General features: G+C 48.3%; 1 protein-coding gene across 1 annotated transcript in view; it reads right to left on the bottom strand.

Moving 5' to 3' along the window:
- Positions 1-3,413, bottom strand: part of FCHSD2 (FCH and double SH3 domains 2) — a 296,103-nt gene extending 292,690 nt beyond the window's left edge. The window contains exon 1 of the mRNA XM_078433111.1: positions 3,310-3,413. Coding sequence (XP_078289237.1) covers positions 3,310-3,324 — 15 coding nt within the window. The 5' untranslated portion in view covers positions 3,325-3,413. The remainder of the gene's footprint in view (positions 1-3,309) is intronic.
- Between the last annotated feature and the right edge of the window lie 15,792 nt (positions 3,414-19,205).

Here is a 19,205-nt window from a genome sequence, read left to right on the forward strand (position 1 = left end):
TCTTGTTTGTCACTATATCTCTAGCACCTGGGACAAGGCATGCTGGATGGATGGACTTGAAGGCCTGAAGTCCCAAAGGTTTATCAGCCATGGAACATTAAGTGTGGGAAGCCAGGTCACAGAATAGAAGGCCCAGGACAGCATCTTAAGGAAGGGCGTACCCAAGGGCCTGTACAGGCCTGTCTTCTGTTCATATTCAGCCCTCTGTCCTCACACACTGCACTGGGCCTGTGACCTCACTGTTACTCCTCCCAGATGGTTTGTGAATGTATTGACCATAAAGGAGAGGATGGGCAGGTCTGAAAGACAAGGCATCTTGGGCTGGGTCACACTAACTCCATCACCTTTCTTCCCACTTGGCACTCAGCTTGGGGTCTTGGTTAAAAGCTCAGTCAAGTTTTTGGGTTTTTTGTTTTTTTTTTTTTTACTTTTTTTTTTAATCTTTATTTATTTTTGAGAGAGAGAGAGCACGGAGAAACAGAGAGAGAAGGAGACACAGAATCCAAAGCAGGCTCTAGGCTCTGAGCTATCAGCACAGAGCCTGACGCAGGGATTGAACCCATGAACCACGAGATCATGACCTGAGCCGAAGTCGGACGCTCAACTGACTGAGCCACCCAGGTGCCCAAAAGCTCAGTCAAGTTTTAAGTCAGGCTGACCAATTTGAATTTTGGCCCTGCTACTTTCTAGCTATGTGGCCTTAATTGTATCATCTAGCTACTGCATACTCTCCAACATCATCTCACATTGGTCCTGTGACCCTGGGCTCAGCTCTCATTCTCTCTGGGCCTCCGTCACTGTGTAAGTTGGGATGGTTACTCTTGAGGCCCCCATGGCTCTACCGTTTTCTAGTTCTGTAACAATCAAGACTAAACAGTGTTTTCTAAGTGATAACAAAATGAATGTAAAGGTGAAGCTTGGGCTTTTCTCCCTGGGGCAACCAGAAAAAGCTTCTCCAACCCAGCAGTGATCACAGAGAAATAACTGGGTTAAGGCCATAGGCATCATTCAGATATTGCATCTGTGTGACAATTTTTCACACCTCTCTGGTGTTAATCGAGACAGTTAATCTCTATTTGTGCCACCGCCCTCCCCCTCCCAGACCCTTGGCCTTGCACTGTGTCCAAGGAGGCTGGGACATTTGGGCTTCATCACCAGGACCCCTTGCCAATTGAGTTCCACTTGGGTTTGGACAATACAATAAGAAAACAGGACACCAGAGGATGAGAGAAGAGGAAGTTTGGGCTATTTCTCCCTCTGCTCCTTTCCTGCTTTGGAGCTTTTTCCACTTCCTTCTTGATCCTATTCCTGCCAGCCAGCCCTACTTCTCACTGGGCTTCAGTAACATGATTCCCACCCCTCCTTCAGCCCTCATCTCTGGGTAGGTGCCTCGCCATCCTTCTGTTTGTTCCTTTCACCTGCCCACACCTCAGTACAGCAGTTCCTTCAGTAAATCTCTTCACTCCAACCTTAGAGGTGAATTGCTTCCTGCCAGCCTCCTGACTAACCTAGGACCCTCCACCTGGATCTGCCTATTTGACTCATAATTCAATACATTCCTCAGAACAAAGAACCAACCAGCCTAGCCCATAAACAGCCCTCCCATGTGCCTGCTCTAGGGGAAAGCATGTGCAGTGTGGCTCCTTTGGGGCCCCCAGAGTCTGATTCTGACTTACTGTCACTCCTAAAGAACTCCTGTGGGCAGAGCCTGATGAGAAAGGGACACCTGCACCAAAGTAACATTGACTGGCATGGTGAACCAAGACCACAGAATGAAACATGACGGAGCCTCAAGACGGAGCGTGGTCACGTCCCCACTTAGGCAAGGTGGGTGGCAGCGCTATGGGAATCCAGGAACCTGCACTGCTCAGGGAAGGCTCCCTGGAGGGCAGGGCAGAGCCTGGTCAGGCACCATAGGGTGCTGGAAAGGCAGAGAGAGGAAGGAGGAAGAGTTTAGCTCAGGAGAGAGTTGAGCAAATGCTTGGCAGGAAGAAGTGGGATTCATGAGGGCAGGAGTGAGGGCCAGGGACTTGGTGGGGCACACCACGTTCAGTAGCAGACTGCCCCCCTTGGCGTCCCTTGGGACATAGCCCCTTCCTTACCCTGCACTAGCCTGGATCAGGGCTCCCACATTCCCTCAGGAGCTATCCCACCTTCCTCTGGCTTGAGCTGCCTGTCACCCTAATCCTTTCACTTCCTTTGCTAACCACACCTGCCCAGACCACAGCCATAGCAGGACCTAGGTTTCAGTTCTCATTTCCTCAACATCTCTGTAGTCTCCTGAAAAGTTTCAATTTCTCAACAGGGGTTGGGTCTGACACTGATCTAGATGCCTCCTTATCATCATTCCTGCCTCTCCCCCAACCCGGGTCCACTGCCCTCCTAGCAGCAAGAGCAAGCCTTCTAATATGCTATTTTTACCATGCACGCCTCTGCTCAAGACCCTTCTATGGCTCCCCCTGCCCTATAAAATAAGCCCCACATTCTAACATGACATTCTAGGCCCTTCACCTCATGACTCCTGCTAGCCTCCCTGACCTCATCAGTTTCACGATGTCAGACACTCTTTGTTCCAAACACAACATGTATATGCATTTTTCCAGAATTCATCAGGTTCTTTTAGCAACTTCACACTTCTGAATGTGTTCTTCCCTCTGCTTTCAGCCTTCTCCCCTTTTCTCTGCCTGATAAACTCAAATTTGCTCTTTAAACCCCAGGTCAAAAACCCACTTCCTCCTGCCGTCAGGTCAAACTTAATGCTCCTTCACAGACTTGTTCAGTTATTGATGACAGCACTATGTTCCGGCTGACTAGACTCTATCTAGTTATGTCTTTCTCAACTCCCCCTTCTTTCAAGTCTGGCCCAGCTGGACTGCTGTTTTACTACCTGACCTTGGGCAAGTCACTTTACCTTCTCTGGAGCTCTCCCTGGGCCTCCAGGCTGGGTTAAGTGCTCTCTGTTGAGAGTTTTTCAGCACTTATATGTATGTTGATAATCATGATGTATCCCATGATTCTGTAACTATCTTCTGCCAGACTGTGAGTCCCTTGCTGTCAAGGAAACCTGCTAGATTCCTTGTAGCCAAATTGTCTCTGTATTCCCAATGCTCACCATTCCAGAAATCCTTACATGGCACAAGCAAATTTAATCCCAATTCCGTTTTTGCAAGTATGGAGACTGGGCCCAAAGAGGCACAGAGATTTGCCCAAGGACATGAACCAGTTTCAGGGCTTTTTCCGCTGCCCTCCCCCAAGTCCTTGGGCCAGCCTACTCTCTGGACCAGAGAGCGGGCCAGCACCAGTCCTCACCTGTTGCTGTCCCATGGGCTTTCAAGGTAGAAGATACCAGATGCTCAGTTTTACTTCCCTCCTGACTGCAGAGTGCTGAGAGCAACTGTCAGATCTCAGGCACTTCCGTTGTACTCAGAGCCAAGCTTCCTTTTCACTCCTTCCGTGGGTAGCAAACAAACCAAGGGCCACACACAGCCTCTGTGCCAGCTCCTGGGGAGTTCTGTTTCTCCTTAGGGGCCAAGCCCAGCTTTGTGGTGGACTCTCCCTAAAGATAGTCTCTAGCCTTGGAGTTTGTGGCAAAAAAGCCTCGTTACCCAAAACCCTGGAAGATTGGAGTCTGGACCTTGATGAAATGTCATATGACCTGCATGGGTTGGGGAAGTCTCACGTGAGGAAACTTCTACAGAATCATAAACTCTTAGAATCCTTGATGGAAACTATTCATTTTGCAGATAGGGACACTGCGGTCCAAAAAGGAGTTTTCCCAGAGCAGAAACCCAGTGGTATACCGGAGAGCATTTATTTGTAGGACAGCTTGAACTAAATGGTTCCAATCTGTGTTGCTCTTAAGTGCTTTTGTCAATGTAATACTGCTTTGTTTTTCTATCTCCCTTCTGCTGGCCCATCAGGTGCTTCTCTCTCAGGATCTGCTTGCAAGAGGAACTTCTCACCCCCAAGGTGGCTGACAGCTAACCTGTGAACTGTTTACAACAAGATCACCAAAGGCGCAATACTAATGTGTAAAATATGAGTAAATGGGCTCAGATCAAGTGCCTGAGGGACATCTTTGGGACATCCAGGAGCCTTTTATGCTTAAAGTTTGGTTTCTTTATTATGATTATTAATTATTATTATTATTATTATTATTTAAATGTTTATTTTTGAGAGAGAGAGAGAGAGAGAGCAGGGGAGGGGCAGAAGTGGGGGGGGGGGCACAGAGGATCCGAAGTGGGCTCTGTGCTGACAGCAGAGTCCAATATGGGACTCAAACTTACAAACCATGAGATCATGACCTGAGCCAGAGTTGGACACTTAACCAACTGAGGCACCCAGGTGTCCCCTTTTCTTTTTTACTATGAGAGAGAGAGAGAGAGAACATGCAAGCAGGGAAGAGGAGCAGAGAGAATCTTAAGCAGGCTCCTCGCTGAGAGCAGAGCCCAGCTCAGGGCTCAATCCCATGATCCTGGGATCATGACCTGAGCCAAAATCAAGAGTCAGATGTTCAACTTACTGAGCCACCCAGGTACCCCTTAAAGTTTGGTTTCTGCAGTCTTTCCTCAACAGAGAGAAAAGTCCAGGGACAAAGACAGGGCTTGGGAATATATTTTCACTGCTCTTTATCAGTCTTTCTCCCCAGCTCACATTTAATCCACATGTGCTTGGAGGGTGCTTTTGGAAGAAAGACAGTAATTTCATCTCTACTTCTCTCATTTTGGTAACTTATATCATCCCGAAGACAAGGAGGGTTCAACCCGCAGTCAAATTCAGAAATCATTTCCTCCATCTATTCTTTTTCTTACAATTTTTATTGGGCTCATGCCAGATTAGTGCTTGGTGTATGAAGATCCAACAGGATCTTGTCTTCAGGGGACTCACTACCTGAGGCCAGAGACAGACATGTAAAGAAATCCTACATTGGACTGTGTCATGTGCCCAGGTGAGACAGTGACCAGGTTTCTCGTGGAAGGAGGTGCTTTCCCAGGATCTTGAAGGATGAATTCACCGGAGAAGGGAGGGAAGAGCTTCAAGGAGCTCTCTATATTTCGACCACCAGAGCCTGCCATCAAGCAGACCACTCCTAGATCCGACTCCCTGGCTTCTGCACAACCTTTTGCCTTTTCCCCAGGCTTTATTTACTCACTTTGTTGGTCAACAAATCTATCGTGCTCTTCATCTGTGATGGTGCTATACTGGGCCCTGTGGACTCTTGGCCTCAAGGAGACCCCAGCAGAGACAATGACTACACAGTGTGGACAGGGTGTGTGTTGGGGGGAGGACAGAACTGGAGAGCCAGCAAAGTCACCTGAGCTATTCTGGGAGGTCAGGGAAGACTCTGCAGAAAGAGACTTATGACCTGAAATCTGAGATGGGGAATTTTCTTTGATCCTCCTGACATTCCTCTAAGGTAGGTCTTATTTTCTCCATTGTAGAGGTGATAAAAATGTCAGTGCCTTACCCAAGATCATATGGTTAGTAAGTGGGGTGGGGAGTATCCACCCCTGGGCACCCAGCAGTGGAGTCAGAGGGGAGCACCACTGGAAGGCTGGGCCTAGGGAAATGGAGGGAGGTGGGATGTTCAGAGGCATGGAGGGAGGAACAGAAGCTGAAAGTCCGGAGCTGGGTGAAACCAGCAGGACATGCCATCTTCCCTACACACAGGGGAGCAGAGGAGGGGATAGAAATTCCCAACAGGACATCAGTTCATGGCTTCAGAACAGCAGAGCTGGCTCAGTCCTTGGACCCCATCTCATTCAGCCTTCATGAAACTGAGGATCATCCAGAGCAAATGATGAGGACATACAGCATCACAGCGGCTGGCCCTGGACTGGAACCCGAGCTCTGTCCCCTAGCCCAAGGCTCCATGCACAGCCCTGGCTGGCACTACATCATTTAATCTAATCTACATTTACTTATGTGCACTCTGGATCAGACACTCTTCCAGGCACCATGGGGACCATAGGGATCCTCCCCACCTCTGCTGTCAGGGGCTTACAGGAGCTTAGCTGGAATGGGGAAGTCAGATCCGGTTTACAGATTCCATGCAGCGTATAAGAAGTAGGGTGGCAGCAGACATAAATAGAGTGGTAGGGAGTGTGGTAGGGAGGACATTAGTGTCCAAGTGTCCTGGGCAAGTCCTTAGACCTCAGTTCTCCCATCTGTTCCAAGAAGGGACTGTACTCAACAATGTCTGAGGTCTCTCGGTTTAGGCAGTCAGGCCTCTACCCACGCCTGCCTTGCAGGGGTTGGGTGGTGGGCTGGGTGGTGGGAGCAGAGGAAGTGGCTTGAGCTGCTTGACCCATTACCAGCAGAGAAATCACAGACTCAGCTCTCAGACATCTGGGAGGCGTTGGGCAGCTGGAGTATTTTTAGAAGGCCAGAGGCAGACATGACCGGAATCCTGGGCGTTGCTGAGCCAAAGAAGCTGGGAGGCCAGCAGAGGGTAAATCAAGAAAGGTGGCCCCAAGTGCTGGTTCTTACTTCATCAAGGTCAGCTGGCCTTCCCTGTCCCTGGAGGCCAGTGCTCAGGCCTGTTGTGTTCAAGTTCTGGTGTCCCTGAGGTGCCATTGATCACTGATTGGCTTCCTTCTGGGTAGTCAGGTGCAAAACTGGCCTCAGGGGAAGGATGTTTGTCTGCAGCACTTGCTTCCTTTAATTCCTTCAGCTAGCTGAGTGCTTTCTGTGGTCCAGGTGAGCTGCTGGGCCCTAAGGACACGGAAAGAAAGAAAGCAACCTGGGAGGCTCAGTGCTCAGATTCCTTAAAGAGGTAGGGGTGGGGGAGGGACAGGGGCACAGACTGTAATAACACCCTGAGATCACTCTGGCAGAGGAGGACATGTGGCTCTAGGGGAGCTTGGAGGAGGCCTTTTGGCTTCCCGGGCCTGCAACAAAGACCAGATGATTATCTGTGGACAAAAATGTAAGCTGCAAACTAGGCGGCAAGCTCTGGATTATAACTACAGGGTGATTATCAGTCTTTTCTAGAGCCATACCTTTTCCTTTTGCATTATTTCCGAAAAATGATGTCTCAGAATTAGAGTAAACGGTAAGATGATCTTTTCAGCTCTGGACCTATTACCATGGCAGCTCTAACAAACAGATGCTCCTGCCCCCTTCCCCTCAACACATTCCCACCAGTCCCTCCTGGCAAGTCCCCTCCATGATATTACAGATGAAGACCCACGGCCCAGAAAGGGGCATGTCCAGCTCAGGATCCCTCAGGAAGGACTCTGACCTCTGTCTAGAACCTGCAGATGTCCACGTGGTCAAAACCACAGGAAAGACACTCCCAAGCCCCGTCACAGGGCAAGGGCTGAAGTGTGGGGTGAGCAGAGGGCAGGAGTCCAGCCCCACACTGTCCAGTCCCATCACAACGGACTCTGCAGTTTAGACCTGGCCTGTTCCCACCCCCTCCCCATCTGTTCTTCCAGCCCAGCATTTCTCAAACAAGGCTCTTCAATTTCTTTCTTTTTTTTTTTTTCCCAGGCTCCTCAGTTTCTTGAGGGTTTCCAGACTTAGTCATGAATGTCTACAAATTTTCTACCTGAATATTTATCTATTTATTTGAGAGAGAGAGAGAAAGAAAGAAAGAGAGAATCTCAAGCAGATTCCATGCTCAGGGTGGAACCCAATATGGGGCTCGATCCCAAGACCCTGGGATCATGACCTGAACCGAAATCAAGAGTCAGACACTCACTAACTGAGCCACCCAGGCACCCCACTTTCTGAATTTTTAAATGTAGTACCTTCAGTTTAATGATAAGCTAAACAAATTAATAGGGTATTTTGGCTTAGTTGGAACGCAGGGCATCAAATAAAAGAAGCTGCTCTGAGTGTCAGTGCCTGTGTCTGGGTTTATCAGCAAACGAGTGCCAAAGAATCGCCTAAAGTGACCACATTCGATTTCAGTGCAGTATCTGAAGCTGACTTACTAAGTCGGAGATTCACTGCTCTACTAAAATGCTTATTTCTTTCCTGCAAGATTCTGGACTCTGAAGAGAAAAACTTCAGTTGGGGTCAGATGGCCTGGGTTCTAATTTTGTCTCTGTTCCCAGCTCACTGAATAGACTTGAACAACTCCTTACTTGAGTCTAGGTCTGGGTCTAGGTTTCTTCACTTGTAAAATGGTTAGTTTGGGTGAGAGTCCCCAGGGCTCCATCTGGCTCTCATGTGACAGGATTCCAAATTGTGATGAGCTACCTTCTTATCTCCACCCAGTCCCCCAGCCCCTACTCCCCACCCACCACATACCACACCTACCCCCAGTGCAGCCCTGGGCTGCTGGGTGGAGACCGAGGCAGAGAAGTGGAGCATCCTAGAAGGCAGGTATCAGGCAAAGATAAAGGACACAGCCCAAGGGGGTTTGCAGGTCATCAGGAAGAAAGATACTAGGCCAAAGAGAGCTCTTAACAACCAGCCAAAGTCTCAGCTAAGACATAACCTAAAAAGCCTGGAGACTTCTTCCAGGGTGGTGGGATTCCACATCCTGGGCTCCTATAAGGCCTGGAGCTTAGCTTTCACTTGTGTGGGGTTCTCCTCTGAGGCTCCCCAGCAGGCCATACCCCATCCCACCCTATTCATCCCTCCATCAAGGGACCTGAGCCACCCTCTCTTCTCCCTGCCCCCTTCCCTGCTCACACTGGGGCCTCAGGGCACAGGGTTCCCTAGGCAGTGCTGAAGCTACCTTCTCTGACTGGCCCACCTTCCTCCATCTACCCCTTGGACCTGCCCATCTCCCATAGATTGCCTAGATTTCAAATTGGGAGCCCTCTCTGTCAGGAAGCCTTCCCAGATATTCAGGCAGGGTCAGGGCCTTCATCCCTCACCCCATAGTCTGTATTAACCTCTGTCTCTGTGGCTGATCCATTGTGTTTTCTGCCCATCTCTCCCTCTAGACTCTCTGCTGCCTGTGTTAACTCAGACATTGTGGAGATGATATTTTAAAAAATTGCATAAAATGACATAAAAATGACATAAAAAAAGCTAAGAGCTTTTTAATTTAACAAAATTTTTCAGAAATCAGCTCTATGCTGGGCACTGCTTTGTGACAAGCTGTGCTCAAGGTTAACTCTGGCCCTCGGGCCTTTTTCATCAGAGTTGTTCTAGTGTAAACTTGCTGTTTGCCCCCCCCCCAGGGCTGGGAGTAGGGGGTCTGCCTTGCTTGGTAGAAGGTTCGAAGCTCTGTCTCTAGGCCAGGGAATTTTAAGTCTGGTGGAGCTGCTGGAGTAGGAGGAAGTGTCTGCAGGCCCCCTGACCTTGGGCCCCAGGCCTGCCTGCCCTCCAAGTCCATGTTCACCAGAGCCTTGGCGGGCTCTTGGTAGTTTGAGGACTGGATAAATGAATCTGGGCACCCTATTGTCCTGACCCATCAATTTGTCCTGTCTTGTCATCCTTTACCTGAAAGGGTTTCCTGGGGACACAGGCTAGAGAAGTGGGTGGGAGCACCGTCAGATGGGAGAGGAGAACAGAATAAGGTGGAGGAGACCAAGGGCGGGTATATGGGTAGGGAAATGCTTGGGGGTAGGTGAAGCATCCTCACCAGACCTAGGCTGGAAGTGGCTGCCTCTTCACCTGGATGTGGCACCATCCTAACTTTCAGTAACTTGATCTCCATCCCAGCCCACCTGAAGAGGCTTCAGAGCCCAGAGGTCATAGGTCATCACTGCCCAGTCCCAAGGGGGTCTGTTCTTAGCACCCCAGCCCAGCGGAAAGAGCACTGGGCAGTGAGTCAGGAAAGTATATGACTTTGGGCAGAAGACTCACATCTTCTCCATGAGCCTCAGTTTCCCCGTCTGTACAATGAAAAAAATGGACTTTGTAACCCCTAGAAGCGCTCCAGTCAGGACAGTGTACAGGCGGGATGAAGTAGAAGAAATTGTCCTTGTGTGCAGAGTGCTGGCTTGATGCTCACATATCTCTCATCCCATCTAATCTCACAGCCACAGAGTAAGAAAGAAATATCTCTGCCCAAGTACAGCTAACAGAAGTGAGGGCACAGGCTGCTTTGACCCCTTCGAAAATCACACCTTTGGGCAGGGAGGGCCTTTGAATTGAAGTGAGGCTACCAAATTTTTGCTCTAGGCAAAGAAGGGTGCCTTGGATATGTTTTGTTTTTGTGGTAAAATATATAACAAAAAATTACCATTTTAACCATGTTCATATGTACGAGTCAGTGGCATTAAGTACATTTATGATGTTGTATAACCATCGCTGCTATATATTTCCGGAACTTTTCCATCATTCCAAACAGAAACTCTGTACCCATCAAACAATAACAATAACTCTCCGTTCCTCCTCCCACCCCGGTGCCTGGTACCCTGTTCTACTTTCTGCCTGTTCTAGTACCTCATGTAGGTGACATCATCCTATATTTGCCCTTTTTTTGGTCTGGCTTATTTCACTTAGCGCAGTGTTTTCAAGATTCATCCATGTTGCAACACATGTCAGAACTCCCTTCCTTTTGAAGGCTGGATAGTATTCCATTGTGCGGCTAGACCACATTTTGTTTATCCTTTCATCTTGTTTTCATCTTATGGCTCTTGTGAACATTGCGGCTATGAACATGGGTATACAAATATCTGTTTGAGTCTCGGCTTTCAATTCTTTTGGGTATATACCTAGAAGTGAAATTGCTGGATCATATGATAATTCTAAGTTTAACTCTTTGAGGAACCCCCGAACCTTTTTCACAGCAGCTGCACCACTTTACATTCCTGCCAGCAATGAGCAAGTGTTCCAATTTCTCCTGGGGACACAGGCCAGAGATACTTATTTTCCTTTTTATTATTTTATAGTAATAGCCATCCTAATGAGTGTGGTTGGCCTGAATTTTTTTTTTCTTAGCAATTTTAGCTTCCAGAGTCCTTTTGTCAGAGAAAAAGTTACCCAAAGGCTACGTGAAGTCTGGGTGAGGAGTTGGCAGTGGTTAACTGGGGACAGGAGGGGCTGGTGAAGTATATGCCTGTGGAGGGTGCTCACATGTGAGACTACTTTCTCTTGCTCCTTCCTTCCCTGCCCTGCCCCACCCAGAGGTCCTTAAGGTCTTTATGAGGAACCTGGTGACACAGTGTGAAATGTCCCTGACTCATGGTCACTGAAGTCACTTCCCTCCTGGGGTTCGAACTGGAGGAAGCCAAGTGTAACAGTGGCAGGAAGCTTCTCGTTTTTTGTCCTTGGGGCAAGACTTTGCCAACCACCTTGGAGGAGGCCCTTTCTGCTTTGGCAGTCACTTGAGGCTATCAGATGTAAATAGGCCCTGGCAGAACAAAACAGGACCTTTGTGGTCTGATAAAGTCTGCCTTTCCTGGGATCCAACGGGATGCAGAGCAAGGGAGAAAGGTAATCGTTTTTAGGGGACAGAGGAGCTTCCGGGTACAAATGGAAGAAGTCCCAGCCCCTGCCCTTGAGAGGTTCAGAATTGTTCGACTCTCTCCCGGGATAACCATCCCCAATAAGCACCACTGGTCAGTGAGAAAGGACCCTTGGATCCCCAAGAGGAATTCAGTGGTGTGGGAAAGGAGGCTTATGCTGGTGACAAAACTCAGCTCTGCTGCTGAAGACCTAGAAGTCCCTTTGAACTTTCCTCCTGGAGAAAATTGCCTGAGCCCAGGAATGTGAATGAGAGCTGGGGCTTCAGAGTAATGCGGTCAAGGCTGTTGGGGCTTTGAGCAGGGAGGTGGAGCACTTGGTTGAAATGAGCTAGCCCCGAGGGTTTTGAGCAGTCCTATGAAGCAAGAGAAAAGGCCCCCAGAGGGGAAGATTGGACTTCCTTTTGATAAGATCTTGGAGGATCTCAGGCAATTAATGGGAGAAAAAATGTGAGCATAATTTATGCCCTGAGCTGGGGGAGTGACCATACCAGTTACACATAGTTCTCAAGTTCTTGGCTTCTCTAGCTCCCCAGAAGTGGGGCAGGGTGAGGGGCACCAGGATGAGTATTATGCCTTTCTGAACTCAGGCCAGCTCAAGACAACCCTGGGGGAATAAGAAGGGAAGTTTCTGGGCCTCTCTTTGCACTTTGGTTCCCTGCAAGTCCTTCTCAGATACACTTCAAGAGCTCCCCAGCTGTTCCTCATCCTCTGTATTCTACCATGGCCCCTGCCTAGGACTGTATCCCAGGACCTCACTCAAGTGCTCGGGTTATTTTCTGTTCACACCCCCTTTCAAAATGTATCCAGCTTGTGCCCAGATCCCTCTGAATCTGACAAGGGCACTGAACTCAGCTGGCAGACTAAATTGACTGGAGAAGTTGATGGCAACAGTAGTTGCTTAATCCAGCCAATAGAGCTTCACAGATATCTCTTCCCCTATTCCATTCACATTTCACCAGGGATCTTACTCCAAAACACAAGTCTGAAAAATAGACTGTTGGAATGTACTACCTCATTTTGCAATTGTGCAAAGAAGGTGTGATTCCATTGGTGGGATTTTAGGCACCTTGAAAGGATGTTTGGGAAGATATTTTCTTAATGAATAGGCATCCTCTGCTAATCCACAGACAGTATTTTCTGCCTACAGGTGAGGGGCTAAACAGGCTAAGCCCCAGGTGTGACCTTCATTTCCACTTCTCTGGCCAAGATGCTAAATTCACGCTTCCCATGAGTCCTGAAGCAGGTTTTACCAGTCACCATGGCCATGTGCCTGGACAATCAAATATGCCTAAGATGAAATCTTGATTATGCAAAAGGACTCTTTAGCCTGCAGTATTTTCCAGGCCCAGCACACAAATGAAAACATTTTTTTTTTTATGTGTATTTATTTTTGAGAGAGTGCAAGCAGGGGAGGGGCAGAGAGAGGGAGACAGAGGATCCGAAGCTGGCTCCACACTGACAGCAGCAAGCCCAATGTGGGGCTTAAACTCACATACCACAAGATCCTGACCTGAGCCAAAGTTGGACGCTCAACTGACTGAACCACCCAGGTGCCCTGAAAACATTTCTTCTTGACTACACTTAGAAGGAAAAGAAAGACAAGCAGGATAAAGGGCACAATAAGAGGACAAAGCAGGAACCAAGGAACTGAATCTGAAAGGCCATCAAATCTTCATTCCATCAGCTTGTTCATTTACACTTTATATTTGCTAATTCATTGTTTCAACGAACCAATCTTCACTCAAAGAGTGAACAAGTCTTCATTCAATCAAATATCTCTTATTTACTGGAGCATCTAGTCAATTTCATTCATTCATTCATTCAATCACTTTCTTTAACAAGTCAACCATCATCCATCCAACAAAGTACTAAGTTGTCTTTCAGTCTTCATTCATTCAACTATGTGTCCCAAATATCAAAGCTCAGGGCTGGAAGAGACCTCAAAGGCCACCTAGTTCAGCCAATTTAATCTAGTAGGAATCCTTTCCATTGCAGCCTTGTCAGGTAGTCACCTAGACTCTATCAAGCACCTCTAATAATGGAGAGCTCACTATCTTTAAAGGCTGCCTGGACAGTTGTGAGAAGCTTTGACTGGGAGAAAATATAGCTCAAGCTCCCTTGTAACACTCATCTGTTTCTGTGCTGCTTTCCAGGCCACCCAGAACAACTCAGCTCCCGTGCGCATCAGCACAGAGTACATCAGCAGGTACAGAAGAAGATTGAAGATTGTGTCCCCTGGGCTCCTTCCTTTCCTCACCTGGCTGTAGTGGGAAATGTTCCCTCTTTGTTCCAGTCTCTCTCTTGTGGTCAGACAGGACTCACTTAGTCTAGAGCTCTCTCCTGGTTTGGGGAATGGAATGGGAGGTCACATTCTACGTGTGATGTGATCAGCTCTGTGGTAAGGAGACGATCACCTCCAGTTCTGAACAGACTAAGCCCTGGAGTGTTTCTCATGCCTGCTATTTTGCTGAAGGGGTCTCCCCTCATCCTGTTCCACATCCCCATCCCACTTTCACTACAGCTGAGCACCCTAAGGGCAGCTGGTCCATGGACTTGCTAAGACCTCAGGGTTGGCCTGACCCAAAGCTCCGCCCAATCAGCGGCAACAGGGATTAGGTGGGCCAGCCAGTCCTTCTCTGAGGTCTGAGGACAGAGTTAAGCCACTGGAAGCAGATGAGGCAGGAAGATGGAAAGAAGGGAGTAGGTAGATACTAGAGTCAATATAGGCCACGAGAAAGCAGAGGCCGAGGGAAGGAAATGATCCACTGCACCAGTCAGGTCATGCGAGCAAGGGTCAGAGACAAACTGACCGATTTAAACAGAAAGATCATTTCTTCAAAGGGACTGTCGGTAACTTGCAGAAACTGGTTTCCAGTTACAGGGTGATTTAGTAGGGAGGTATATATTTGATTCTAAAGAATTATAGCACATGACAGGAAAACATATATTTGTTTCAGAAAATTTAAAACTTCCCTCCCCCCTGGCTTCCAAGGAAGACACATCCAGGTAGTTGGAGGGTTTTGGGTTTGCTGAGAACAAAGTCTTGTTCAGGATCACGATGGCCTTTCTTATACTAGATCACAGCCTCCTTACATCAAGGGTAAGGAAGAGAAGCCCAGAGCAAATGGTGCTACAAAGAAGACGGAGGTAAGAAAGGTGGGCATAGAGAAGACCCCGGAGAGGAGAGAGGCCTAGGGTCACTTGGAGGGACAAAGAACTACTTGATGCAAAACCCTTCTCCAGCTCTAGACCAAATCTTCAATACAACATCCATTTCTCACTAGAGACTTGTGGTGAAGACAAACTCTGGGGTAATTAAGTGCCGAGGCTTGCTCCTCCAGGCAAGGCGGTCACACCTGGACTGCATTTTGAGACACTGCCCAGGTTTTTGATGGTAAATTCAATTCTCAGCTGGATTTCGGTTTCAATCTTTACCCTAAATAAAGAGCCAAATGTACTACATTGTACCTAGAGTTAACAATACAGTATCGTGCACTCAAAATTTTGCTAAGAGGGTAAACTGCATGCTAAATGTTCTTGCCACTATAAAAAATAAAAAGCCAAACATGCCCCTCCCTCCCCGTCTCTGCCAAAGTGTCAGTGTAGGCTGATCCAGCCTGAGCAGAGATGGTCTTGGAATATTACCTCGACTAAAGGGAATTTGTGATTGTGAAGTCGACGTTCTGGCATGACCCAGGATGGATTTTTCAGAAGGTATATTAATCAGGATCCCTTGTTTGTTTGTAAATCATGGGAATTCATTTCTAATACAGTAAGCAAATCAAACAAACAAAACCCAAAGACATAAAAGGGAGGGTGGAATTATTGGCTCACAAGAATGTGAAACCCAAGAATACAGCTAGCTTCAGGAATGGTTAGATCCAGGCACACAAGTCAAGTGATCAGGAATTTGTCTCCATCTCACCACTTTGCCTTCCCCTGCTTTGGCTTCTCTCTCAGGATATGTTCCCCATCTAGTGGCAAATGACCCCCAAGAGCTCCATCCTGACATCATCAGCTCTATTGGAAAGAGCTTAATTTCTCCATGGTTCTGAGGAAATTACCAGGACTGAGTCTTGTGGGACTGACTGCTTATTTCCCCAACCCTGGAGTTGGGAGGGTGGGGTCAGCCACACAGGAACTCCTTGAATGGAAAGTGCAGGCAGGAAAGTCTCCCAAAGGAAACGAGGGTGCTGATACCAGAAATGGGAACAGCAAAACAGCAGTCAGTGAAAAATTGAGACATACACCCAATGAAGTGGGCTTAGGAGACTGATAAAAAAAAAAAAAAAAAAAAAAAAAAGCAAAAAAGCAAACCCAAATTTCCTTGTGTGACCCCAGGCTGGAAACTGATGTTTAATCCAGCCATGAAGGATGCATGATTTATTAGGAAGCTAGAGTGTCTCCAGGAAGGGCAGAGGTGGACTAGATACCCTTGGTTGATTTGTCCTCCCCCTCCTTCCCCTTTTAGCCTTAGCTTCAGAGACAGGATTTCCTGGAGCTAGAGCAGCTGAAGCCTCTGGTCAAGGCCACATACTACCATAAAGGAGAGAGATTTTCAGAGAGTGCAGCCCCAGGGACAAGAGAAGAATATGCTGACTGTGGTTGCAGCTTCCCTCTGAAATGTTGCAGGGTGGTGGTGGGAGTGAGGGAGAGAAATGGCAAAGAATAAGAGGCTTTAGGCTCTAGTAGTAGGAATCAAACAAATTCAAAGCCACAAATCAATGCCTTCATCGCTGCAGGAGTGACCAGTGCCACATAAAGGGGTATGCAGTGAACTGGGAAGGTGTCAAGATTCGTACGACTTACAGACCGTGAAAAGGAGGCAGGTGCTCTCCACATGTGCTAAGAGTGAAGAGATCTGTGCTATGAGCCATGAGCCTTGGGCCAAGAAGTGCTTGATGACAGCTTGGAGAATCTGGCCCTGTTAGAACAGCTGCGACAGAGAGGGAGACCTTATTGAAAAGGGCAGAAATTCCCTGGATTTCCTATGCTGGATATCTTCTTTTTTTTTAATTAAAAAAAATTTTTTTTTATTTTGAGACAGAGTGGAGGAGGAACAGAGAGATGGAGAGAGAGCTCCCAATCAGGCTCCACACTGAACACATGAACCGTGAGATCATGACCTGAGCTGAAACCAAAAGTCAGACACTTAACCACCCAGATGCCCCCGATATCTTCTTTTTTTGTTTAACATTTATTCATTTTTGACAGGCAGAGAGTGAGTGGGGGAGGGGCAGAGAGAGAGGGAGACACAGAATCTGAAGCAGGCTCCAGGCTCTGAGTTGTCTGCCCAGAGCCTGATGTGGGACTCAAACCCATGAACCGTGAGATCATGACCTGAGCTGAAGTCAGATGCCTAACCAACTGAGCCATCCAGGTACCTCTGAGGTGTTCTATTCTCTGCCCCTCCCCTGGTCTCTGGTCTGGGGAAGCTGACTCGTGTAGATTTAATTAACAGGAGTCTTGCTTCTGGCTTCACTTGGGTTTGGCCAATGGAGAGTCCCAGCTGCAGATCTGAGGAAGGGAGGAGAGTAAGGTCAAAGTGTTTTCTTCCCTTGGTTCCCTTCTTGTGGTAGAGCCTTGGGCTGTCTCTGCCATCAACTCAAGGTCACTCCTCTTCTCAAAGAAGCCTGCTCCACAAGACTCTCCTACCTTTTGGTAACTACTCCCCACTCCACCTTGGCCATTCAGGCCTAGAGGTGATGACAACTCTAGGTTCTTGCACTTGAGGCTCCCCTGCACTTTGTAAATAGTCCCTTTATAAGTAAAACCTCCTTCTATTTTCATTTGAGTGGGCCATCTGTTTGTTGTTGGAACCCTGAATGAAACTGCCCCCGAAATTCTCCCTTTTAACTAAATGGGAAGAGGAAAAGGTGGGGGGGGGGGGAGCTGAGGGGACAGTCCTCAGAGAATAAGAAAGAGCAGCAGAGTGTTGGCTGAGGAGCCACTGGGGAGGCAGAGGGGATGTGGATATGCTCAGCCTCCTGTTCGGAACGCAGGCTAAAGTCCTGGGCATCCTTTCTTCCACTAGGGAGAGTCTGGTACCCAGGAGGATTGGCACTTGCTGGCACCTACCAGGTCCCAGTATTTGCTAGTAAGATTGAAAGGCAGACTAAGGAATTCCAAGGACTCGTGAGTTTGAAGCACTCCTGTATTTCTTTTCACCGTGACCAAGAAGGCCATCTCGTGGCAGATGTACCTCTGAGGAAGCTTACTTAATGCATCATTTTTCCCCTTTCCAAGAGATGAGGCACTCAAACCTGAGGCAAGCAGGGGACTTCCTCATGCTGGGGGAGGGAAGGAGAGTCGAAGATGTGGGGATAGGGCTTGTCTCTGAGGGCAAAGGAAGTGAGAAAGAGGATCAAGGCTGGAAATTCCACCAGCTCTCCAGACCCCTTTTAATGCTATTGCTTCCACATTTCAACCAACAGTGGCTGAAAAATCTCCCTTGTTTCTCTTCCCCAGCAAAGCACACTGTGTATATATGAGGCATGGTGGAGGGAGAGTAGAGGCTTCTGAGAGGTTCCCTTGAAAAGACTGGGGGTGCCTGCACAGGGGGAGAGGAGCTCCTCCCACTGGATGCTTCCTGAGCTAGAACCCCACAGGCTCATCCTAGTGCTACTGCTGGAATAAAGTGTGGTGAGAAAGCAGGGCTGAGGGGAAGGAGACTGGCGAATGTTTGTGAACATAGACGGTGAACCAGAGAGTTCTGAAGGTGGGAGGTTCGTGAAAGGACCTATGTGAGCAAGCTTGTCAGGACCAGGATGTGGTGGGCCTGGGAGGAAAATTGGGCTACCCTGCCCAGTTCCTCATACTTCTCATGGCTCCATGAGACAGAGCATGAACTTTAGAAGAGGGGCAGGAACCAGGGGGCTAGACAGCAGCCACTGGGCCAAGCAATGTGACCCTGACTTGGAGGAGGGACTGGGGACAGACAGATGATAGGGAAACCAGGTGGCCGCTATCTGTAGAAGTCCTTGGCAATGAGGGGGCCATAGAGCTTAACAGTAGCTAAGAAACCACATATGTCCCCTCTGTGGAGACTACCACATCATAAAGGCTACTAAGGGCAGACATAACCACAGTAAAGTCAGGGACCCCTTTCCACTGCACAGCAAGGTCAGGCTGTCAGGAGGTCTCATGAAGCTTCCTCCCCTCTTTTTTGGTGACCAGAAAAGAGAGCAGAGTATGCCATTGGCATATCATCATCCATCCCCATACCAAGCCCCCGAAGTCAGAGTTCTAATTGGGGTGGGGGTAGGAGGATTGCTATGAATTGAATAGCAGATTAAAGTTTTAAACTGGACTGGTCTAGGGCGCTTAGGTGGCTCAGTTGGTAAGCATCTGACTTCGGCTCAAATCGTGATTTGCGGTGAGTTGGAGCCCTACATTGGGCTCTGTACCGACAGCTCAGAGCCTGGAACCTGCTTTGGATTCTGCGTCTCCCTCTCTCTCTCTGCCCCTCTCCTGCTCACACTCTGTCTCTCCCTCTCTCTGTCTCAAAAATAAATAAACATTTAAAAAAATTAAAGGGGCACCTGGGTGGCTCAGTCGGTTGAGCATCCGACTTCGGCTCAGGTCATGATCTTGCAGTCCGTGAGTTTGAGCCCCACGTCGGACTCTGTGCTGGCAGCTGGGAGCCTGGAACCTGCTTCCGATTCTGTGTCTCCCTCTCTCTCTGCCCCTCCCCCGCTCATGCTCTGTGTCACTCCCTGTCAAAAATAAATAAACATTAAAAAAAATTAAACTGGCCTGGTCTAAGTTTTACTAACTGAAAGAGACCAGAAAGTTATAAAAACTCTACCTATGGTATTAAAAAAGAGT

This window comes from Panthera onca, chromosome D1 (genome assembly GCF_046562875.1).
Source record: "Panthera onca isolate mPanOnc1 chromosome D1, mPanOnc1 haplotype 2, whole genome shotgun sequence".
Lineage (NCBI taxonomy): Eukaryota > Metazoa > Chordata > Mammalia > Carnivora > Felidae > Panthera > Panthera onca.